At 43.2% G+C, this 26,090-nt stretch overlaps 1 protein-coding gene across 1 annotated transcript in view; it reads right to left on the reverse strand.

The window, feature by feature from the left end:
* The window catches only part of DNAAF9 (dynein axonemal assembly factor 9), a 67,579-nt gene extending 43,073 nt beyond the window's left edge, over positions 1-24,506 (reverse strand). Inside the window, 9 exon segments of the mRNA XM_039550335.1 lie at positions 108-206; positions 1,303-1,380; positions 3,787-3,893; positions 5,152-5,248; positions 8,540-8,664; positions 9,481-9,600; positions 15,056-15,135; positions 24,423-24,461; positions 24,463-24,506. Of these exon segments, the coding sequence (XP_039406269.1) occupies positions 108-206; positions 1,303-1,380; positions 3,787-3,893; positions 5,152-5,248; positions 8,540-8,664; positions 9,481-9,600; positions 15,056-15,135; positions 24,423-24,461; positions 24,463-24,506 (789 nt within the window).
* Between the last annotated feature and the right edge of the window lie 1,584 nt (positions 24,507-26,090).

The following is a 26,090-nucleotide window of genomic DNA, read 5'->3' on the forward strand; positions in this document are numbered from 1 at the left end:
GTGAGATGGGATAGGGGAAAAAAAAAAAAAAACAAAATAATGCTGAATAATTATTCCTTCTGCATGGATAACAGCAGGATTTTCGAGGATTGCTGAAGCAGGCCTACCTCCCCCGCCTGAGATTCTGAAAGTTCCAGAATGAAGGGAATTTCAGTGTCAAAATTAGCAAAAAAGTTGGTCCACTGGTGTTCAAAAATCATTAAATCCTAGAAGGAAAACATTTGACATTACTTCCCAAGGCAAGTGTTAAGAGAAGAGAAAGGAAGGCAAAGGTGACATTTCATTGGAATACAGACTGCCCAATGAAACAATAAACTCAAGAAAATAAATATGTTTTAAAAGATAAGGACATTCTGCTGGCTTTCAGGGTGTCTTTTTGTGGGTGTGTGGTTTATGTTTATTTTTTTCAGAAAATTTAAATCAATTTAACAACAACTTTCAGGATGAAAACTTCGAATTATGATAAATAGGTCTGCTCAGAGTAGACTTAACAGGTGTAGGGTAAATCCCAAACATTAATCTCACTTCCACACAGAGAGGGAGAGGTGAAATATCAGAGAGCGATTACTTAAGACTGAGAGCCTCATAAAAACTTTATGATATTTTAATTTTCCTTACAGCAGTTGATTAAACAACCAAATTGGTGTGAACTACTAATATTTTATTAATAAAGAATAATTCCTGCTGAATTTGCTACATATTAAATTGCTGTCAAGCTAAAATATTAATATATACCACTAATTATAACATATATATATACTGTTAAATTATAAATACTATTATTTATACAATGCTTTCTCCTCTAGCACTGAGACCAGAGCATGGCATTAATGTGAGAATCCCTTCCCACTGTTTGTATTTCCCAAAGCATCAGGGCAGCCACTGAGTGTCACTGTTCCCCACTTAAAGGGGTTACAAAGCATCCCGAAAAGTGCTTTTTTTCTCCTGGAAGAATGGCTGCGTGTTAAAGGGGATTTTTTTAACCCTCCTAGCTGCAAAAGGAGGATTAACACACAAAAACACAGCAACTTCGTGTACTTTGTACATGGTTTAATGACACGAAGAAAAACTTCCAGGAGAATGTCACACAAACTAAGAAATTCAAGGAAACCAAGACAAGTTATTTTGGTGTTTTGCTGAGTTCTTGGTAGATTTAAGGAATGGAAGGAGACCCTGCAAGCAACAGCAGGCAGAGCCTGTAGATTGAGTCCATAAACTTAATTAAACCAAACAAAATCACAACACTTTTACTCTGTGGTTACACCAAGCAGGAGCTGATGCAGAACATTTCACCTGCGTTACCTCAAAGAGCAAATCCTCCAAGGACACAGGATCCATTTTGCTGTAGGTCTTCCACAAGTCAACGCTGACATCCATTAACTGAAAGAGATTTTAAACACATTTCTGTGAAAAACACCACGAAGAAGGCCACAGATCCAGGTTTAAGCTGCACTGAGGCAGCCTTTAACACACTCCCCTGTCTAACAGTTCTTCTTAACTCTGATTCCACAAATATTTTCACCTTGTTACAAAAGAACTGACCAGATCCAAGTGCAGAGACTCATCTCCTCCAGTGAGGGTTTGAACTCTGTGCAAATCTTTCTTTGCATCCTCCAAACAAATCATTTCACAAAGTTTTTCAGTTTAATAGCAAAGAGCAGCATGAGCTGGTGCAGGCAGAAGGGCAAGATGAGTTTTCTGAGCTAAGACAGCCAAGAAGCAGATTCCAGGGTTACTCATCCTGAGCACCAGCCAGTTCTTACTCCAAGCTGATGTCAATTTAGGCTAAGACAGTTTAACTTTGCAATACTTTCTTCCAAGTAGTAGGATGATGCATATGAGAGTGATATTTAAAAATATATTCTTAAGGGATGCTTGCATCTGAATGATTTCTGCATTTACAGGGTTCTCCACCACTCACTCAGTTAAAAATGCAACACTGGCTGGAATTTTCTTAACCCACTGCTTTAGAGTTATTCCAGGTACTCGTGTAATCAGGTAGGTTAATAATGATTTCCAGAGCTCACTTCCATCCAGCTATCAGTAAATTCTCTGTATTACAGCATCTTGAGCAACTCTGACTTCTGCAGTAAGAGAGCAACTGCCTTTAAAAAACTGGGAAAAATCCTAAATTATCATCCTTCAATTATATTCAAATCTTAGAGAACACACACCAGAGGAAAAATCTCAGAGGGAAAGTCTGAGCTAAAAATGCAGCTAAAAACTCCCCTTTTAATAATGGCAGAAGTATTAATTCATAGATTATTTACAGTGATCCCAAATGCACTTCCCTCCCAGACTGGCTTCCTCCCCCATGAGTGACACAGAGCAGCTGCCTGACAGAGAACCACACAAACACTCACGTAAGAAGTTAAGAATGTCACTTCCCACTTGAAATCCCCTCATGATTTTCAAGGAGGAAGCAAGCAAGAACTCCAGCTGGAGCTGGCTGGACTGCCAGAGCCAACGTGATTGCTCTTAAAAAAGGAGTCCAAGAATTTTCCCTGCTCCTTTTTAAGTATTCAGGAGTGCCTGGAGACAGGATCAACTCCCTGGATCACACAGGAGAGGTTCTGTCTGTGCCACAGTGTCTCAACATTTTTTCAGAGCCTCCACAGATTTATGAAATGAACTGGGGTAATTAAAGGGCAATTAAAGACCCAAACAGCTCCTGAATTGCCGGTCAAATTTTCATTGACTCATTTCAGACATCAAGAAGGACTATTGATTGTTCTCCCCAAAGGTGCTCATCTGTTGGCACTCTGTATTTAATGATTTGGCCAGGTTCACACCACAAGGTGTTACAGGACCAGTGATGGAATGAAAAAAAAGCCTGAAGAAAGGAACCAGTGGAAAGAGAACAGTGCTCAGAAACTGAACATGAACTCACAGAACAGATTTCTGAGCAAGCATGTACAATTCTAGATATGATGAGACTTTAACAATGGCACTATTAGTTCTCTGGGGGTTTTCCAGCTATCAGGAGTCAGACAAAAGCCCACTGTGGCTGTAAAAATGGAAGAGTGATAAGAAAAATGGGACATCTGCATTGCTGTGGCAGAGGTTCAAAAAATGAAATCAAAGAAGCTTTAAACAAGTACAGAAATGCAAAACTGTCATCTGAAAATGCTGTTCAGAGCATAATTAATAAATGGGCAAATCAATGACAGAAGCTGCTCAGAGTGGAACAGCAAATCATTATCAAATATAGGAGCAAATAAATCCTGACTGATGCCCTATTCAGCAGAGTATGATGACCCATGAATATAAAATGTCAGTGAGAGAAGGAGATGCATCTCTTCAGTCAAAACCAGTGACCCAAGAAATACAGTCACTTCTTATTTCCTGAGCTCATCTCAGGGTGTTTGTGACTAACCAGCTCCTCCTGCTCTGCTCTTGAAGATGTATAAACCCCTCTAAAAAATTAGGGGTAAAAAAAAAAAAATCCATGTAGGGGTAAAAACATTGGTTATTGGTAGAGAAGGCTCTAGAACAAAAGGAAAGAAGTTCTAAATCACGGCAGAGGCCTGGGGAGAATGTCCAAATAATGGTTTATCCAGGACAAAGTGCTGTGTAGCTCAAAACAGAATCTCAGCAACACCATGGGGTCTCCATCCTGGCACAGTTAAAACTCAGTTTTACAAGATCCCCAAAAACTTTATCCAATTTAGCAGCTCACTCGAGCAATGAGTCAGGACTAGATCATCTCAAAAAGTACTTTCCAAACAAAATAACTTCATGAGTAACTTCTGCTTCGGAAAGCAAACGAGAAAGGAAAACACTCACTTCGTATTTCATGGTGAAGAAGCCGTCACCGCCGATGCCCTCCAGCGCAAAGGCCTGGACGATCGGCCACTTCTCCACGATGAACATGTCAAATATCTGCAGGTGGCCTGCAAAGCAAGCACAGCAACATTCCCTCACAAATCCTGGCACTTCAGTCAAATATCTGCAGGTGGCCTGCAAAGCGAGCACAGCAACATTCCCTCCCAAATCCTGGCACTTCAGCTCTCTCTGAGGTCTAAAGATTCACAGAGGGTCTCATTTATCCCATCTTTGTACAACTGAAAATCTTTAAGTGAAAAATATTTTTTGTGTAGATGGCAGCTTTTAGAAGCTCCTCTACACCCCAAATTTTGTCCCTTTTTCTCAGGATATTCCACATCTCCTTGCAAGCTTCATTACAAGCTGATTAACAAAGCTGCCTATTAAAATTCAAGATAATAAACAGGGAGCTTTGCTTACTCCAGTTCCTCAAATACTTGGCCTTAAGTAAATACTGTCAACATCCCAGAATCCCAGACCGGTTTGGGTGGGAAGGGACCTTAAAGCCCATCCCATTCCACCCCCCTGCCACAGGCAGGGACACCTTGCACTTTTCCAGGTTGCTCCAAGCCCTGTCCAACCTGGCCTGGGACACTTCCAGGGACCCACAGCTTCTCTGGGCACCGTGTGCCATGGCCTCACCATCCTCACAGGGAGGAATTTCTTCCATCATCCCCATTTAATCAGAATTTTAAGTTGGGGGAGAGGAAAACTCTTCCTCTTGGCACTCCCTGGTGTAGCTGCAAACCATCTGAAGTGTTGTTATCAGCCTCAAGCTACACAACTTCTTCTCATCCTTCCTAACACAGAACCCGTGTCCTTCCCCCATGAGCCATTAATGACTTTGCAGGCAGTCAGAGCGTATCACCCTTCCCTAAGGGAAGCAATAAAGAAATAGAAAGAAAAAAAAGAATGCAAGATTACATTGCTGAGGCTCAAGGCTGGCTCCAGATCCCAACAGGAAGCCGTGCAGGGCAGTTTTTTTCAGTACTAAAAAAAGGAAACTTGCATAAAGAAATGTTTATTCTTCCCTTGCATAAAGAAGGATTTATCTGGAGCTCCCATGGGAACAGAGAACTTCTGTAGCAGCTCAAGACACGTCTCTGAATGCAAATCATTTCTCTGCCTCATGCTGGGGGCATTCATTCCCCAGATGAACTCTGAGGGCTTCCAGTGCTCAGAAAGAAATTCAACTCTTAAGGAAAAAGAGGCTAAAAGGAAACTAATGACTTACTAATCCTTATTTCTCTCCTAAGGCAAGGAAATCTTCATTCCCTGAAGTTGCAGGGTGCAAAACACTTTCACCCTGAGCATAAACCACCCTACCTTGGCAGCTGTAGGGGATTCCGATGCGGCTGCAATCCCGGACCATGTCCACAAAGCTGGAAATCTTGAATTCCTCTGCAGCTTCTTCATCTTCATACTGAAAGAAGTCATTTCAAATCAAATTGGATTAGGCATGCCCTAATTTGATTGGTAATAAAGAGAAGATGCAGCATGTACACCACTAAAATATCGCCTACAGCCTCCAGAAGCCCAAGAGCCTCTTTATTCTCTGTATTTTGGAAATCCCATCATGGCAAGGATGCACTCAAGCCAATGGAAATTGGAAAAAAAATCCAACTTCAGAGCAAGGCTTTTAATCATGACAGATGAAGGCATAATTATAAACTTTATTTTCAGCTTTCAGTGAAGTCTTTTAACATCTAGATTTGAAAGATAAAAGTTACTTTGAGGAGACCAACTGATGTGCCATGAAAAACATGCCATTGAGGGAAGAAAAACTGAAATAAGATACTGTTTTACCAGCTAAACAACACTAAGCAAGGAAAATCAATGACAGAACAAGCCTCAGGTCACAGATTAGGCAATGAGAACCAGTTTTGGTCTGAGGGAAAGGTGAACTGCAGGAAAAGGAGGAGGCAAGAAGAAGAGAAACCCTCATGTAACACTGTCTGAACTGGGGACTTCAGCAGACTGAAGAGCAAATATCCTAACTCAGAAAAGCATCAAAACCAGACTGAAGAGACAAACCACACTCAAATCATTTTTATAACAGCACACAAACCTGAAAACACATTGACTTTGACGTGAAAAGGCTCAGTTTAGCAGCAAGTCTGGAACCAACAGGTCGAGCCCTGCTGGCTTCTTCAAGAGCCACTTGTTTTCTGGAGCAAGATCAGAAGGCAGAGGTGTTTTGCCTATTTTATTTTTATGTGCAGTGGTCTGAGCTTCTCATCAAGGCAAATTATATGATTATGAACTTTTTGTGAGCTTCAGGGTACACCCAACACATTTATTTTGAGAACAAGTTCTTTTAAGCCAAGCCTGAATTTAAGATGCAGCCCCAGCTCCTCTGTGGCGTGTTCCTTCTTCAATCCCAGGAAGCCAGATCAAAGTTGCAGTTCAAAGCCAAGCCCCAAACAACTGCCAGTTTCTCAGGACTTAAAAATGTCATTGGAATAAGAAATTTGGGTTTTGGCAGGGTGCTAAAGGCTTGCTCACAATCTGCTGTTGCAGGAATAAATACAGCCACTTCAACTTTACTACATCAAATTTCAGTATTTTATCCTATTTGGCCACTGAAAACAAGGGCATTTCCTAAAAAAAAATTGCGTTTTTTTTTCCAGTAACTAGGATATTCACTTAAATTCCTGTGGTCTAGTTAAAGCAAGTAGGAAGGGAAAAAAGGAAGGAGGAGCTCTAGGTTTTGCCAGAGCCAGGTACAGCACTGTTTTATTTATTTCTAAAATTCTTGCACTTTTTTGGTTTCATTTTTAGGAAGTTATTTCTATCACTAAAAAAAGTACTTAAAAGCCACTGCAGGCAATTCTCCTGTAAACAGGATACACTTAAAGCCTGACACAGCAACGTTTTGTTTGTCTTTCAGCAGTAATCTAGGAAACGGGCAATTCTTATACATTGGGAATGGGACTGGAAGTGCTCAGCTCATTCACATCAAGCAGCAATTAAGTAAAACTGTATCTTCACCTTAAAAAAACCAAACCTTTCCCCTCGTTTTCATAAAGAACAAGGCACACGGCTTACCTTGCCAGTTACATCATTATTTCAAGCCAACACTGTGTGATTAAGGTTCCTACTTACCACGATAAATCATATCAAAGCCCCTAAGCAGATGAAGCTTAAAATACAAGAGCTGAGACTGCAGTTGCACTGGCAACTGTGTGGTAAGAACTACTCTGTTCCTGATTCCAAAGTGCATGTGTTTTCCTAGCATCAGATTTGCCCTTTCAGCAGGGATTTTGGCAACAGAAAAGCCTTGTGAAGCCAGGCTTTAGGTTTTGATAGGGCATGTTGTAACCTGGAGCTCAGCTGTTTTATCCTAACAAAAATTATCCCTCTCTGCTGCACTCCTGGAACTGTATCCACAACAAGTTTTGGGACCCATGGACAAGGTATTTATAAAGTGGAGCAAGTTCAGTGGAGAGCCACCACAATCAGAGGGATGGATCACTTGCCCCAGAAGGAGAGATCCAGGCTTGCTCAATATGTGCACCTCAGACCCACCAAAATATTACTGAGACGGTGAAGCCAGGTTCTCCACAGTGGTCATGACAAAAGGCATGATTTAAAACAAGAAAAGCTTGGGTTTGACAAAAGGAAATACTTTTTCAAGAGGAGGACAGTGGGGAAATGGAGTAGACAGCCAACAGAGGTTCTGCAGTCATCATCTTTGGATGCTTTCTGCATCCAGATGCAAAAAGACCTTGAGCAACCTGATCTGATCTCACCACTGAAGCAGGAGGTTGGACAAGACGATCTCCAGAAGTCCCTTGTAACCTGAATTATTTCCTAATTCTGTGATCTAAGCTATTAACCCGCCACATAAAATTTTACACAATCAGTCTATTATAAACCCCATCACTTTCAGGCTGGAAACTCAACAGAACAAAAGGTTTCTCTCCCTGACTTTCCCATTCATTTCTCCACTGGCTTCACCCACCAACATCACAGGCTTAAACCCACTCCCTGCAGAATTCTGTATAATTCTAACTTACAAAAGGAACTACACAGAACTCAATATAGGAAGAAGCATTTCCAGTCTCAACTGGAATGAAAAGGTCCTTATTCTATACCCAAAGGGTATTTTCAATTTTTACTCCTCTAAAAATACTTCACAACAATAAATTGAGTTTTTCTAGAATACTTTGACCTTTAAATTCAAGATGAAACTCACATCAGTCACGGGATGTAGTGGAAGTGAGGTTAATAGTTCTTGAAAGAAAGATTTCGTAGTTAACATGAAAATACATAATGAAGATTCTTGATTTTAAATTACTTACTAAGCCCATCTTTTCTAATATTCTAAAACTACTGGCAACCAATGCAAACACTGCTTTGGCAGCAAACAAGGCTGTTGTTGGAAATCTCACTGTTGACTGGGATATTTGATTCAGATTTTGCATTTCTCACAACCCACGTTTTTTCCCTCATTAGAAGATCACTGACTCATTTCAAAACAAAAGCAATTACTGGGAGAGAGGAGCAATTTGTCTTCACGCTCCAACAAATAGAAGTATTGACAATATATTCTTCTTGCACACTTTAGCAAATGATTAATACCCACATATACACACAGATCACTCCCCTGCTGAGGATGAAAGGGAAAAAAGGCTTCTGGAAGTTTCATTTCAAGGATCAGTTCATTAACAAGTTCATTAACAAATCTTGTCTGCATTCATTTTTCACTTACCTCATTTTCAGTCAGACAGTGGAAATGCAAGTTCCTCCAGTGTGCCACATAGGGCAAAAGATGATTGTAATTCACAGGGTTGCAGTACAGATGAACACTGTCAGGTTTTATTAATATGATTATATCTGCAACAAGCAGAACAAATATTCCAGCATCAGGACTCCACACACAAAAGAAACTGAACAGAAAACATTTTTTCTATCATGTACCTCATTAAAAAAGAAAATTGTTCAACTATCTGAATGCAGTGGAATTCCTTATTTCTTTTAAACAAGAAGAAGAAACAGTTGGCAGCCACATGCAGCTCCAAGTACAAGAGCACTTGTTACTGTTCCAGACAACTGTGGGGTCATTCCCAAGTCTTGCACAGAACTTGCATCAGCCTGTCCTTTGTGCAGCCAAAAGGGTCAGGATGAGTCCTCCCAGAGCACGTCCAGAAGTCTAAACTCCAGCTGCTCTTGCCTGACATTACATCAGAGCTGCTCCAACTAAAAACTAACACCACCACAGCCTGCGGGGGAGATATCCAAAAGTTTCATGCAAATAAGGGAATAGTAAGCTGTGATCACAGTGATTGGCCACCTTCCAAATATGACAAAGGTGAGTGAATGTGCTGAAGTGAAAAAGAGCTCAAGTACTTTAGAACCACAGAGGTGTGATCACACAATGATTAATAACATGTACATACACACATCGACTGAACTAATGGGCTGGAATTGTGTAAGTTTACAACATTTGAGGTTAACTTGTGGAGCATAAAACATATGAAATATATTCTTTAATCATTTAAAGAATGAGTTCTTCAGCAGTGTTTCTAAGAAGATATTTTCAGGCACAGATAGACAACTTGAGATTTAATGACCTTTTTTGTGTGTGTGTGTCCCTTTTTCCTGCTCATCTTCCATCCAGAACAGGTAAAACATGCTGAGAACATTACTCACCATCCAGAACTTCCTCAGGAAAGCCTGTCCTTTCGAAGTCATTGTTGTTCTGGTTGTACAAACCAAAGAGCAGATAATTTGCCAGCTCCCTGCACCCTTCATTGTATCGACTGTCTATCCCTGCAAAAGCAAAACCACAGGGGAATTGTTGTGTGTCCTAACACTGTACACCTGAAAAGTTTGTTTTCTTCCCCAATTTATTAAACTTTAAAGCAGGAGTATGAAATCAACTCCCCAGTTGAACACACTGGGAGAACAGGATAGGGAAAAAGGAGTTTTTGCAAGATCGCTGCCACATGCTGACATCCCAATTTCAACCTAAATCCACAAGTATTCCTTCAAAAATTTAAATGTCTTGGTTTTTGCAGTGCTCTGCATCAAAAATTCCATTTTGTCTAGTAATTCACACACCTGTCTGGATGCAGGATGCATTCTAATTAATATGTTCTTGATTGAAGCTTCCTAACAAACTAATCCCGTGACCCAAATCTCCTGCTTTAGAATACATGATTAAACATTATCTTATCAGTGTTACAGTGCAATCCCTGAGTCACCAGAGAGCCAGTGCAGACTTCTGACAAACTGTGAAAAGATGTTCTGACAAAACATACGGGGCACAAAGAGTTTCCAAGGAAACCTTTCTTGGTCCTTGGGAAAATTAAATGAAAACAACTGAAGATCTGGAGCATATCTGGAGACAGAAGATAAATACAAGAAGAAAGGAATGAGGTCACAGATTTAGAAAGTATTTTCATCTCTCTGGATGACAGTCACAGTCATAATTCATAATTCTACTGTAATAAATCCAGTTTTCTCAAACAAGTAAAACTGCACATTAAGCAGCATCCTTGCCATCCACATTTCACAGAGGTCACCAGTCTTGACTGCCAAAAAATTCCTCTAATGGCAAGTTTTCCTACCAAGTTTTATTAGGATTCAGTGGAATGGCTGACAACAAATTAAAATTTGTTACATTAGGATACAGTGGAATGGCTGCCAAGAAATTATAGGATTTGTTACCACTGCTAAAGGAGAGATCAGGACTTTGATAATGTAATAACATGGCCTGGACATCTGAGTCTCAGGACTTAAATTGGAAACCAAACCAGTCAAGAGTCACCTGAACTTGGCAAAAATTGGAACAAACCTCAGGTTCTTCTACTTACGCTCCTTTTTCATGTTATGTTTCAGCTTTAAAGAGCTAACCAGATGCTGTGTCTGCATCCAGCTACTGAATCCCACATCTTAATAAACTCCTTGCTCATTCAGTAGCTTTGGGTAGCTCACAGGTATTCCAGAGTATCTGATATTTGGTGTAAAACCACAGAACAGACAAATTCAATTCCTTCAAATCCACACATCGCACCACTGCACTCCTTGGACGTACCCTGAGAGGTTTGGGACTCACCATCCCTGGAAGTGCCCAAGGCCAGGTTGGACAGGGCTTGGAGCAACCTGGGATAGTGGAAGGTGTCCCTGCCCATAGCAGGGGGTGGACTGAGATGATCTTTAACGTCCCTTCCAACCCAAAACATTCTGTGATTCCTTGACTGTGTTGGGAAATGAAGAAGCTGCCTCACATCTGTCCCAGCTTTCTCAGCCCTCAAAAAGTCTTTCCTTCCATAATCTTTGAATCCTCATTCTCCTGCTGTTTCTGACCTCTCATTCATATGTGTCCCTCTATTTTATTTACATTTTCAGCCCCATGAAAGCAGGCACACCAATGTAATCCGGAATTTAATGGGACTCAACATCCAATTATTGCTGCCAAAGCCCTTGTGTCTAGGTGGGATTTTAGTTACAAACAAGCGGAGACTCCCTTCTTTCAGGAAGAAATTTTCCCATTGTTTTAGGGAACTCTATTTAAATGTAATCCGTCTCCTTGGAATCAGCTGCAACCTTGGAAAGTGAGCACACACAATGTCCTGAAGATAATCTGTTTTACTGATTACTTCCCCAACTGAGGCACCTTCTGACGGCTGTCAGAGGAGCAATAATCTGGCACACACAGGCTGGGAGAGCTGGGGGTGTTCAGCCTGGGGAAGAGGCTCCAGAAAGATCTCAGAGACCCTCCCAGTGGCTAAAGGGGCTCCAGCAGAGCTGGAGGGGGACTTGGGACAAGAGCATGAAGTGACAGGACAAGGGGGAATGACTTCCCAGTACCAGAGGGCAGGGTTAGATGGAATACTGGGAAGGAATTGCTCCCTGTGAGGGTGGGGAGGCCCACAGAAGCTGCGGCTGCCCCATCCCTGGAAGTGTCTAAGGCCAGGCTGGACAGACCTTAGAGCAAACTGGGATAGTGCAAGGTATCCCTGCCCATGGGACAGAGTTGGAACTACATAATCTTTAAGGTCCCTTCCAATCTAAACCATTCTATGATCCTGTGATTGTAATTTCTGGAAGATCAGAAGAAAAATGAGAACCTGCCCTCATTAAAAAAAAAAAAAAAAACCAAAAAAAAACCAGTTATGATGTCACCCTCACTCGAAGAGTTTGAGATTTTATCTGGGTGCACCAGCTTCAAGCAGGGAAGATCTTCCAAGCCAAACACCAAACCCCTGCTTTTTCAGTTAATGACAGAAGGAGGGGAAGAGAAAACAAAAAGATGTTAAGGGGGGACAGCTGACAAATTTAACTCTTGTAACAGAGGATGTGGGTGAATTTACTGCTTTCAGAGCACTGACAGGCATGCAGGGAAGGCATTAGTTTAACAGAAAACCATGAACTCTGCAGCATATTTGGGATTTGTGGTCTGCTTGGGTCTTTCAAGTATCTCATCCAGACAGATGCTTTCACACAGAGGCTTTAGTGCTATTCTAAAGAAACTTATGGAGTTAAAGGAACAGATATAGTTAGCAGAAAACAAACAGGAAATGAAACAATGACCAAGATAAGATACCCCCGAGAGCATATCAGGAGTCCTCCCCAGAACAATGGGCAAGGCCATTAATTAGGAAACCCCGACGCCTGTCTCCAGCTGAGCTTGGAGTTTGGTAACTCCCCCGCCTGTTCCCAACTCATCGCCAGGGTGTGGGCAGACAATGACTCAGTCTGAGCCCCGAGGAGCCGTTCCTGCTCCTGCTCCTGCAGCCAGGGCTCAGCTGCCCGTCAGCGAGCCCATTCAGTTTGCTAAATTGGCAGAAAACATCCTGGCCAAATCCAGGGGGAAAAATCTGTCTGCTCGGTAAGATGAAGTGGGTGCAAGATACCGAACACCACCAGCACCGATGCAAAATGCACGTGGGGACATCACGGAGGGAGCAGGGAGGTGAGGCTGGAGGCAATGGACACATCACCTTTAGACATTGGCCCAAAACCAACACACAATTGTGGAACTGCTGGCAGAATAATCCTTAAGATAGTCTCTGTTTGGAAAGGGAATGTGATGCACTGTCAGTGCAATGTACTGAATGTTCTTAGAATGTGGGAGAAACCCCAGCAGGAAGAGCTCTGTGTAGGATGGATATAATAGAGAAAAAATAATCTACAGAAGTAGCAACGTGTGAACTAAACCAAGGTAAAATAAAAGATTTACTGGAACAGCCTTGAAAGTATCCCCACACTCTTCGAGGAGAATAAAAAATAAGTATCAATGTTTGCAGAAATTCAGCTCAAGCTGTGCTGAATAGTGAAACAGTTTGATCCACAATCAGAACAGCTACAACTACAGTCAGGTACAGACACACCCTGCTAACAGTAAATGCACATCTCTAGAAATCAGAGCAACTGAACCACGAGCTGAAAATCTCTGCTGAAAGCTGCAAGAAACACCACTATCATAAACAATAGTTTACAGTATAATTTAAGTAGACCAGCCTTAACAGCAACACACTCCAGCTGAGACATCACAGCTTTTTCAAGACATCTGACATGCCAACCTCCAAATTCCTTTTTCCTGTCAGTTGTGAGGCTTTTTCTCCCCAGCAGAAAATGCAGGAATGTTACCATGCAACCACTTCAAACTCAGATCAGGGGACTCTTTTTTAAAAATCAGCTGGAACTACATTTAAATACTTGTATCAACAGTGGGTCAGTTCTCATCTCTCTTTGGGATATCACAATGCTGGGTTTAATTTCAGTACAAATATTAATGAACTTGAAGCAAAGCTCTGGAAGTTTATGTTGTTTTTATCTCACAGGCCAATATGAAACTGAAGTTGAGGTGAGGCAACTGCATTTACTCCAGGCCATTAAAAGCAGCCAAGTGAAACAGAACATGCACTGACTGTAAAAAAGCAGAGTTATGAGTATCCACTTTCCACACAAGTCAACAGGACTCAGGATGTAAAACTACATGTTTTTTGTCATCTGAAGCTTGTATTTGATGACAGATTTAATGCATTTATAACAGTGACATGCCTGTTTAATGGAAGTTATGCCAGAAATTCTGCAGGCTACAGGAGCCAGGTCAGAGCAGACAAGAGCCCCATTGTGGGTGCTGAGAGATCAGTGCAAAGCACAAGACTCCCAACAAAACGCACCTCCTATATTTCCATACCACAAGTGCTTATTTACTAAGAGGTATGGTCTCATGAACAGAATTAAATCCTCCACATGACACTGAGAATTACACAAAGCAATTCCTTTGCTTTCCTTAAAGCTGGGGCCATGCTCTCAGCGACTGTTCTTTACCTGGGACTTTCTGCAGTCTGAGTTAACAATAATTAAATACTGCAGTGTCATCGGTGAGATGGCACAACTTGTAATGTTTTATGAAATTAAATTAGCAGCAAAGACAAAACACAAGGAGTTTATCCTGTATGATTAAGTTTCACTGGAAGGCTGACACAGTGACCTCACAGACCTTTTGGCTGTACAGTTACTACTTAGCCAGAGATTTAACCTCTTACCCCAGAGAATGTAGTGTATCAAGGGTCATGTTGTACAGCTTGCATTGACTCCAAGAGAATGAGGTTATATATATATTTATCAATTTTACTTTGTGGGCCAGTAAATGAATTTTAAGTTCTTTTGCTACATCATTAAAAAATGGAATTTAAAAATCCTAAAAAATCAGACTGTTGTATCACTCCCTACACAGAGCTTTTTTAGGGCTACATCAGACTTCTTCTCTTTAACTGTAATATATTATTTAAACAATCACTCCTCAGTCCTTTTCTCTAAGGACTCAAGTTTTCAATCATAATGTCTGATTTTTCCTTTAATATCTTGACACCGATTATATAATACGAAACAAGAGTCAATGAAATGGTAGTAAAGCAGTACAAAACCCCTGTTGTTTTTCTAGAGCACACTTGCACATGCACCTTTATTTCCTCCTGCCCTTTTCTCCCAATCCCAGAAGAAATAAAACACTGAAACCACATGCTGTTTATGTGCCAACATTTAACTCCTACCTGCCTCACAGATTTCTCATGCCACTCTTTAAACTTTTTTGCCCAAAATCAGTAAATAGGCTGAGGAATTGTTTAGGGACAAGAAAGTGTAGCAAACAACTGTTCATTCCCTGAGAAATGAGGCTGGGGCTTGAAGCAGGAAGGAGATGAACTGACTTCTTTCTGAAACTCGTGGTATCTTTATCAGGATAATGAGAACAAAAAAATGTAACACTAACCTAAAATGCAGAGGATTCCATCAGGTTGAGATTTGCTGCTCTGTGTCAGGATGCTCTGAATATTTCGGAGGCGGCTGCAGCTGCAAAAGAAAGAGAATTTGTCCTCAAGGTCGCTGTTGTGAAATGTCAGTTTGGGAGACTGAAGAGCTGACCCAGCTTTGTTTTCTTTATTATATAAACTAAATGGACACACTTCAATTTGGGTATTTTTTCTTGAGACATGGACCTTAAATCAAACCATTCCCGATGATTTTTGCCCACTAAAAGATGAAGTCCACAGCATTGTGAGAAGACTGGAACCTGTAATTATCCCTTCTATCCACCTGCTTTGTTAATCTCCAACCTGGCAAAAATTGCTGCTCAGGTTTGCCCTCACCAGGCCAGCAGCAATTCCCTTCTCTATCAAAGAACCAAAAAGCAAAGCAACATCAGAAGGGACCACAGGAGCACCTATATCCCAACAGGAGTTTGGGAAAGAGGAGTTTAAGCACCTCCAGCATCATCAGGAGAATCATTAAGGTTGGAAAAGACCTCCAAGGTCATCAATTCAAACATTAAAGAGAAATGAAACAATGCCAAGTCTTGCTGAGATTTTTTACACACAAAATGAATGGTTTATTATATTAAGTTTTAATTCAGCTGTCCAATATTTGTCTTTAAACGAGGCAAAAATTCCATCTGCAACAACCAGATTTTTTATAATCAAAGTGAATAGTTTATTATATAAATTTTAATTTAGTTGCCCAATATGCATCTTTCAGCTACAACAGCCATACAGAGAGCAACATAATTTATGCTTCCAGGCAACGTTCTGTGAGTTTGTTTAAATACAGATTAAAGACAAGAAATTTCACTGTTGATATTACTGAATGGGATTTCTTGTTTATAGACTTGTTTATAGAACTATGAGCTGTTCAGCTCCAGGAAACAAATGTCTCTCACAGAAACACTCAAACAGAGCTAAATTTATGATCAGTTCAAAGAAACAATAAAGTAAGGTCAAATATTTCTATTTTCAGCACTACTTTAACCAAGTAAAAAAGCAAATAGGTCTTTTCAGCAATACTACAATTATTGTGCTCTACTTTCTCTGAAAGAATGAACAAGAAAGGTTTCCATTATGGCTAATCTAAGTGAAATTCAAACATCAATGATAAAGGACAGACAACACTTCATTTAGAGATGTTTTCATGGGAAGCACAAGGTCAGTGCAAACCACTCCAGAATTAATTTTTCCCATTTTTAAGTCACATGTTTCAGTTCTGAATCCCTCAATTATTCTTTTCACCTGACACTTTCCAATTTATATTATCTACTCTGCTGGATCATGGATGGATGGATGGATGGATGGATGGATGGATATTTTGATCCAGTCTTAGATATGGAAACGGAAATTAAAGCCACTGGTGACAGCAAAGACACTTCATCAGGTACTATCAGACGTTTGCCTACATGGGTAATGCCAGGAAATTCATGAAAACCACATTGACCTTTATGCTGCACACTTTAGCAACTACTAATTATTCATTCCTTCAAACCTCACCTAAAACTGAATCTCAGAGCTAGACAAAATTAAGATTTTGTATCTTATTCTGGAAGATTTTCATCCCATCATTAAACAGGAGCCCAGATCAGCCGGGTGAGAGATGATTCATTACAAGCTATGCAGTGCTCATCTTTTCATACTTCCCATATCACGAGATAGAGAGCAGGAAAAAAATCCCCAGACTTTTCACTGTGGGCACAAACAAATTGGACTTGTTTCATTTGTTGGTATGGAAACAGCAGCACAAGTTGCACAAGCCCACAGTTATTTGAGGAGCAGCTGCAGGATCGCTGGAGCCTCTGTGAAAAAAACAAGAACGTGGAAGCAACTTTTTGTACAAAGCTGCCCATAAATGAAATCCTCCTCAAAATGCTCTTGACCTGCCTGCAAAAGGAATCGTTTCCTTGATTCCTGAGAGGATCTGAAGGACAAAATGGAGAAAAAGCATGTCCAAGGACTTCAGCAAGCAGCTCCCAGAGTGACTTTTTAATCAAACATTTTCCTTATCAGAGGATGCATCTTCCTGTTTCTGCTCAGAGTGAGGAAAGAAACAGTCAACAACAGAAAAAATGCTGAGGGCACAAGAGAGAGATTTCCCTTCAGCTCCTCAGAAACAAGATGCAATAATCCCTCTGTTACTCATGGTCAACTCTGAAGGCAAATTTAAGTAATTCTCCAGCCAAAACCAGGTTTTTCAGGACTGTGTAACATTTTTAAAACTTCTTGTCCGTTATAAACACAGCAGGAATACATAGCTTGATTTTGCTATCATTTTCCCCTTATACTGATCACTTATAGAAGAATGGAATAGTTAGAACTCAATTTGACAAAGAACAAGTACGGAAACTCAAAGGGAAAGATTTTTCCATTTATTAAAAAACATTACCATATGAAACAAGGTAAGCTGTTCCTAAGATCGTTAAATTTTAATTTCAAAGGCTTCCCACACGAGTGACCCACTAACACACATTTATCATTTAAAAGAAGTAGTGTTATGAGTCTGTGCAAGAAGACCAGAGCAGAGAAAAGCAAAATAAATGGGATTTAAGCTTCTTGAGTTCTGGGAAAGTACTTTCTCATCAGTTCAAGTGGTGGGTAGAAAAGAGGAAGAAGAATTGGGGGAGGAGAGTTCTTGCAGGTTGGGTATTTTTTTCCTTCCTTAAGTTTTCAGGTTAGGAGTTTTACTCTCCTAGAATTACTTCCATTATTTTTCAAATAAATTATAACTTTGGTACAGCCCTTAAAAATATTTAAAGTTCTCAGATGAAGCTGCTAAGACATTTCTGGCAAGTAAATCTGCATGTCAGTGCTATGTGTCCTGACATAAAACATGAAAGCACAGAGCAAATTATATGTTCATTATTTCACAGCAACATGCATGACCAATAAAGATATTTATTTCATTCTTAATATTAAACAGACCGTTAGCAGAATATTTTTCCTTGCCTCATTTAAGAAGTGGTTTCTAAGAGAGAATTCTTTGAAAAAGCTCCTTCACAGAAAAATTTTCAATGTCATTTCAAGTGTGGATAAATCATTACATTCAAAGGCTGACACTAAACACAGAAGACTTGTGTGCCTGAAGAAAGATGCCATTCAGAAACAGGGAAGAGAATAATTAGAATTCTTACAACATGGTTCTAAACAATACAGGCTAAACTGTGTATAAAGTCAGAGGGGGGGAAATAAAGGCATTTTCTTGGATTTCACATTAAACAGTCATCTGACAAAAACAAAGAGACTGTCCTGGGAACAAAAATCCATGACTTTTCCCGTCTCCAAAACAAGCACTGACTTTTTTACTCCTTTTCATTTTACCCCAGCAGCACAAATTCAAACGGAAACAACAACCTCCACTGAAACCTGTGGGCCTTGGGATGCTTCCCTGGAAGATCTGGATCCACCATCTACATAACCACAGCTAAACCTACAGTAACCTGCTGCTGAAAAATCACCATTAGGTATATTTGGAAACACAGTCCCAAGGAAGCTCCAAAATGCTGGATTTCCATGAGATTTGGGCAAGACAAGAGCTGGAAGCTACTTATCCACCCATATCCCACGAGACAACCTTCTGAAGTGGGTAAGTTGAAACAGGTCAAGAGGGAATTTTTGCACCACCTTTGAGCAGAAGATGGGGTTTCTGTGTCAGTTTAAGCCAGGATAAAATCTCCCGGTGCTGCAAGGGACAGTCTTGCCCTCCTCGCTGCCTTTGTGTCTGCACTAACGATCTTGAAGCCATGTGTCAGGTCGGATCAGCTTATGGATCCAAACAACCTCCAGCCCAGGAATTAAAAAGAAAACAACGCTTTCAAACCACAGCAAGCTGACCTGACTGCTGATGAAGGCAGGTCAAAAGGCAAAGCCACGTTTTGGGGTGACATCTGGCAATAAAGTCTACTTGGGCCAATTAAGGAACTGTACCTTGAGGTACTTGATATTCCGATAATCTTGGACTAGATCCAGAAAAAAGGGGAAGATAATTGACAATCATTAACTTCTAAGAATTAGTGCTCATCTGTTCACGTCTTCACACTAATTATGCAAAGTACCTCGCTTTACAACAGCCAGCCTGTCACAGCTTGGTAACAGACACGGCGCTGCAAGGCACGTCTGTTGGCAAATAAAGAGAATATTAACAACTGTGCTTTTCTCAATCACAAAGAACAAATACATTTCCTCAAGAAAGCCACGCGGTGCTTGAATTTCCATTTGATTGCGTTTGTTTTCCCACAATGCGGTGCCTTTTCTCCCGCATCCCTGGTCGCTGGCTGGATTTAGCCTGCGTGCAAACTGCCTTTTCTTGACGTGGTAATCTAGCGGCACCGAGGCAGCGCCAATATCAGCATCGATCCCTGCCCGATTCCCGGTGGATTCCCACAGCCGGGCTCACCATACGCCTAGCAGGGCTGCAGCTGTGCTTAACACCCAATTCAGCTGACAAAGGCTGGGATTTCGCTGTGTTCAGTGTGTTTCGCCTTATATTGGCAGATGTTTCGCTCCTCCCCCACAAAGGCTTGGCAGCTCTAAAAAACCGCACGTGGCCGAGGTTTGATGGATGGCAGGGAACGAGGGGGAAAATCGGAGATATCCCTGGCAAGCTGGGGCGAATCCTCACATGAGCAGGGAATAACTTGAATAGATTCGCGCTGTCTACCTAAGACAATGGTTTCAACATTAACTGCCCGATTTACCATAAATAAATAAACAAAATAGAATGATAAATCACGGGGTTTTTTCCCCCAAATCTCACGTCTTATTTATTAACTTGCTGTTATTACCATCTGTTTCCACTTTACTCCCCGAAAAATCAAGTTTAGTTTTCTGGGGTCTTTTGTTGACCTCACGATTTCTATCGGAAACATTGTCAGCTTGTATTTAGAGTCGAGGATTTCCCTGGATTTCCCACAGTCTGACATTATCCCCACCTCACTGTAGCTGTGAAAACAGACACCAGAAGTCAGGCCAAGCTAAAGACTCTCAGAATTTCATGGATTTCAAAATAACTCTTTCACTGCTTGGCACTCGCAAAAGAAAACATTCACCCACCTTAACATATATGACAATTTTCCAGCTATTTTCCAAATTAATCTGCAATAAGCATAGGGATCTATAAATAGGAGATAGAGTCATTTTTTAGGAACAGTGAGAAGTAAATATTAAAACTGGACATAGATAAATACACTAAGACTCTGGGTGCATTTTCAGGACCAAACTCCTTACTTCTTGACCTTAAGTGGACAGGAATATTCAATTCTGTAATCCAGAGACCTCAAAGCACACAGGAACAAGCCTGAATCTCTCCTTACTAGACATCTGGAACTGCCTGATGCCATTTGCACATCACAAACTTGTTGAAAATCTTTATCAAATGATGGGTTGCCCATCACTTACACACCAGTCAGACCCTCAGCCTTTATGTTCTCTCTGCTTACCAGGCTGATCTACAGAAACCATGAGTGTATTTACACTTTCTTAAGCTGCAGCAGGTTATGAAGGGCACCAACTATTCCCCCTCGGAAAACATTATCAGCTGAGAAAACGACAATAATTGAAGAAACAGCAAAGACCAGCAGCTTGAGGGTGATTATTCTGCTCGAGGGTGATTATTCTGCCATGGCTCGCTCTGATTAAAAGGACAGGGCACTGCCTGGCACCGGAGCAGAAATCAGAAGTTAAGCTACAGTGCCTCAAGACTAAATTCACCTTCAGGGCCCATTCCTGGGCCACAACCTCTGCAGCCACGTGGCCACAAAGCTCCAAATCAGATGCTCTGCCCTCAGTTCACGCTGGATGATCACAAAGGGAGAACTCCACCTGAAGGTCCACCAGCAGCTGAGTCAATGCCATAGTTCTGCTCCTTACCTTGGCAAATTTCCCTTTTACCTCTCCACCAATCATATGGTTCTACATCCCTCAATTTTCACTGTAGCAGACCCTAAGCATTCTTATTTCCCTAACGTGGCAGAAAACCATCCATATTCAAGGAATGGGGGGGTTATTACTCTTTTTTCCTCCTGTACTTCAGCAAGTTAAATCAGCTCTCTCTTTGCATTGCTAAAATACAGTGCATTCCTTAAAAAAAAAAAAAAAAAAAAGTCCAGTGAAACTGTGCTCTTACAAAATGCTGAACCTCGGCATCATTACATAAGGAACACATGGGCACAGACAATCTTTCATCACAGACAAGTCCCCTACAAAAACTGGTTGGGAAACCACAACAACTCTTTGGTCCCGTGCTCCCAAATACCCCATCCATGGAAAAAAAGCCACATATTTAACCACGATGTGATTAACAACAGAACAGTTTAGAGCAGGAGAATGTTAAGCACAGAGGAAGAGACAACAGAAAAATTAACCCAAGGACTCATTTTGCATTTCCCCACACGGACACATGGTGAGAACTCATCTGTATTATGTTACCACCATGGATAATGAATCATGAGGATTTGCTTACTCTGTTTTACATAAAGGTAATTCAGATTGGGCGGGTGCAGAGCGCTCTGAAATAGAACAAATCTGCACTTATCTTCTGATGGAGATATTTAAAACAAGCACTTAACAGAAATTTTGTTCAGAAGTGCCTGCATTCACAAGGAAAACACTCATTCACTGCTAAACACAGGCACATGAAAGATGACATCACCTCCCAAAAAGACTTCCCCTTTTTTGGGCAGCACTCCTCTCTTTCTTAAGGGATTTTTTTCTTTCTGTTTCCAAACCTATTCTTTACTTGTTACAATGTCGAGGGTCGCCAGGCTCAAGGTGCCACATGGCAGACAAAAACTCTGAAGTATGTGGAAGAACTCCAAGAATTATCTCTGGCCCTTTCTCTAGTCTTTATATAGTCTGAAGAATTTTTCCATTCCTGTTTGGGAACTTGGGGGCGGGGGGGGGAGGGTAACGGATTGTTTTGTTTTAAGTTATTTTTATTAACTGCCTGCTATCTGCTGACTGCCTGGGAAATTTATGGCAAACACTGGCCTCCATCTGGCCTGACAATAAAAAATAAAAAAGAACTGCACAAGACTGAATGTTGAGGAGGAAAAAAAAATTAACAGATGACATGGCTCCTACAAATGCACCAAATTACAGTTGCTGGCTGCATCTCCCAGTGGAGCTCAAAAGCTTGCAGATGTTCAGAGACTCTTAATGTTCTCATGACAACTCTAAAATAGGGTCTCAGATTACAAAAATCACTCAGGAAGAGGAAGGCTGGAGTGGAAACCATTTTCTCTTTCAGCATTTTTTTTTTTACCATCTTCGCATTTCATTACCCATCATGAATTTTTAGATACTTTACAGCTCTAAAGAAGTAACAAGCTCTTTCTAACCAATTAAGATAAATTTATTCAGTGAAAAAATTATTTGAAAAGGTCACTTTTCATTCTGTCTTATTATCAATTCAATTTCTAACTGCAGGCAGAGAGGGAACACAACCAGCACAGAACAGCCATATTCACGTGTTTCAGGCAAGCAGAACAACCTCCATTTCTCTCTTTCTCACTGCAGAATTCCTCATTTCACTGACAAATTATCCAAAAAGTGAAAATGCCTTTGTTCTCTCCTTGTACTAAACAAAAAAAGCTATTTGGTTTTGGTGTCTGTTTGTGTTTTATTTGAAAACCTAAAGCAAACACAGACCCAGGTAGCTTGGCCAAGTGTTTGTCTGCAATTCACGTGCAACATTCCCATTCCCTTATTATCTGGCTTCCCACTGGTGAATACTTCCATGTATTGTGCTGTAACTATTGAAAGCATCAAGCACTTCAGTTCCTAGGTTGTCCTTTGTGGTACCATAAAACAGAATCATGGAATCATTTCAGTTGGAAAAGCTCTCTAAGACCATCGAGTCGAACCATTACCCCAGCACTGCCAAGGCCACCACTAAACCTCTCGTCCCTAAGCACCACAAAAATGTCTTTTAAATGCCTTTTAAATACCTAGCGACCCCACCCTGCCCTGGGCAGCCTGTTCCAGTGCTGGGCAATCCTTCCTGCAGAGAAACGTTACCTAATATTCAACCTAAACCTCTCCTGGCACAACTTGAGGCTGTTTCCTCTATTCAAACCCTTCAGATAATGGGCTGCAGCCTCATACATATGGGTGCACCGTAAGTCTCCAAAAGGAAACAGCTCTGACAACCTACGGCTACCTGAGCTGACACCTGAGCCAATGCCACCATCTCAGATGTCCCCATGACCCAGCTCCTGTCAAGCCCTATCCCACATACTTCTGAAGCTCAGGACATGTCATTACCTTTGTATCCACATGCCCCCCAGCAGGTGCCCACATAAATACAACGTCTTCTTTCTCTTCATAATCCCTCAGCCCTTCCCAAACCTCGGCCATCCCTACCCTAACTCACCTTTCCTACCTTTCACAAGTCTTTTTATTCCCTATTGCCAAGGCAGCCTGTGCCTATCCCCTCCCAAATCAGTCCCAGGCTTATCCGCACAGAAACACGACCCCAAGCCCATTCTCTGCACACCAGCCCTGCTCCAAGCCCCCCTTGATGTCCTCCTGCTCCTCATCCATCGCAGCCTCCCACACATCCTCCTTCGGCAGGATTCCGGCTTTGCCAATCCCTACATCCACAAGGTCACATCAGGCCCCTGTCTGCCGTCCTCTCAGGGCAACCAACACCTCCCTCCTGGCAGCCACCTGCCAAATCTACCTGTCCCCATCAATCCTTTCCCTTCCGTTCCCAGCCCCCCACATGCTGCTCCCACTGCTCCAGCCCCCCAAAACCCCCTTAATGACCCCAAATCCGACCGCAACACCCCCCACAACTCTGTGCCCCGGCACGCCAGAAATCCTCTCCATAATGCCCCATAGTTTCTGTCCCACCCCCAAAGCCGTGCACCCCCATCCTTCCCACCCCAACGCCTTCAATTAGGTGTCAATCCCTATTTTATCCCCAGTCAGCACCGTCAGCTCCGTGAACACGCCACTTTCTCCCCCACCAAACCCCTTAACACCGCATCCTACCGCTTACAACTCCTCCCCAACCCCTCTATCCCAGCGCACCTCAGCGCCTCCAAAGCCCTGCGTCCCCATCCCTTCCACCCCAACGCCCCCAAACAGGCGCTTAACCCTATTTCCTTCATAATCAGCGCCACAGCTGTGAAAACCTCAGCTTCTCGGACACAAACCCCTCCTCACTTCATCGAAACCCTCCATATCCCTCCCCCCTTCAGCGCGCCCCCCAATATTACCCCCACGCCCCATACCCCCTCTCCACCCCACAGCTCCCCTCAGCGCAGCCCTGCCGCTCGCTGTCACCCCCCTCCTCGCCTTTCCCGCTGTCGCCTCCGGTACCTGACGAAGGGCCCCGGGGCTCGGGGCCGGGGGCCGGTGCCGCGGGGGCGGCGGGAGGAGCGCGGAGCGGCCGCACAGCGCCATGGCGACCGCGATGCGCCGGAGGGACGGGGCGGCTCCGCCACTGCGGCCCTGCGCCCCGCCCCGCCCCGCCCCGCGCCGCGCGCGCCACTCGGCCCGGGGGGGAGCGACGTGGCACACCCGCACCGCTCCCCCCGCTCCCTGCCTTTCTGCCCACGCAGGATTCATCCCGAATTTTTCTGTCGTCTCGCAGGAAGTGCGGCCGGGAATTCTTGGACAGCTGCCGGTAGCTGGAAGTAAACATAGCGGGGATGCGGATGGTCACCCCTCCGGCAGGAATGGGCTCGTCCAACTCCAGCCCCCTGCTCACACACCCCTCACGCCCCCCGCTCACTCATGGGCGCGTCCAGCCTCTACCGTTGCTGTCGTCCCCCCCCCCCCACGACGGGGCGTGGGCTCGTCCGATCCCACGGAGCCCCCGGGGAGGGGGAACAAGGAACCCTCGGGGACCCCGGGCAGGGTGACACGGAGTCCCCGGGAAACCCCCTGAAACCCCCGGGCAGGGGTGACACGGAGTCCCCGGGAACCCCCTGAAACCCTCGGGCAGGGGTGACACGGATTCCCCCGAGAAGGGGTGACACAGAGCCCTCGGGGGAAGGGTGACACAGAGCCGCGAGGAGCGGGGGACACGGAGACCCCCGACATCCCTCAGGGCGCCGAGGGACGGTGTGTCCGGGATCCCTCCCAGAACGCCAAGGGATGATGTGTCCTGGAGCTCCGCGGAGTGATGTACCCTCGCCTGCCCAAAGTATTGTCCCCCCAAACACCGTACAGCACACGGACGTGCCCTGGCTTCCCATGTCCCCCCAGCACTGCACCCCCACATGACCCCTACCCGGTTGTCATTCCCTACCCCAAAACCACCACAGCCCCATCTGGGCACCCTCTGGGGTGTCACCAGCACCCCACATGGTCCTTTTCTTGTTATCCCCCAAAAATAACTCTCCAGCCAGCACCCCTCTGTGCTGGCTGTGTCCTGGTACCAGCACAACCATCCTTACGGACACCTGTTATTCTCTTTACAACAGAAATTCAGGGTGTTTTGCCTGCTCCATCCTGCCCTATCCTGCCCAGCGCGGAGATTCCAGGCTTGCCACGGGGCTTGGCCTCTGACACCCCTTCCCCAGTCTTCCCCGTCTTTTCCCATTTCACGGATGTTGCACCATTGCCAAAAAACTGAGCCAGCACCCCCAGCTTCCAAGGAAGCAGGAGCAGAGATTTTGGGTCCTGCACAGAAAACCTCCAAGGATCTATAATTAAAGGACTGAGGTCATCACAACGCAGGGCAGGATCTGGAGCCAGGATTTAATGAACTGTGAGTGGCACATGGCTGGAAACCCGTTAATCACACATCCCTCAGCTGAGGGGAATGCATCCTGCTCCTCCTGCATCCTCCTGCCTCACCACCAAACCCCGGGCGGAGGAAAAGCTGCCCCATGCCATGACAAGAGGTTGAGTAAGCAGTAAGGAAAACTGAATTTGCTGTGGAGGCTCTCATTCCCCCCCAGAATGTTAATCCCCCTGCCTAGTGCTAATCTGTGACGAGCTCCCTGCATTGTGTCCATCCCCGTTAATCACCCCGGCTCC

The sequence above is a fragment of the Corvus cornix genome, chromosome 4, assembly GCF_000738735.6.
Source record: "Corvus cornix cornix isolate S_Up_H32 chromosome 4, ASM73873v5, whole genome shotgun sequence".
Classification (NCBI taxonomy): domain Eukaryota; kingdom Metazoa; phylum Chordata; class Aves; order Passeriformes; family Corvidae; genus Corvus; species Corvus cornix.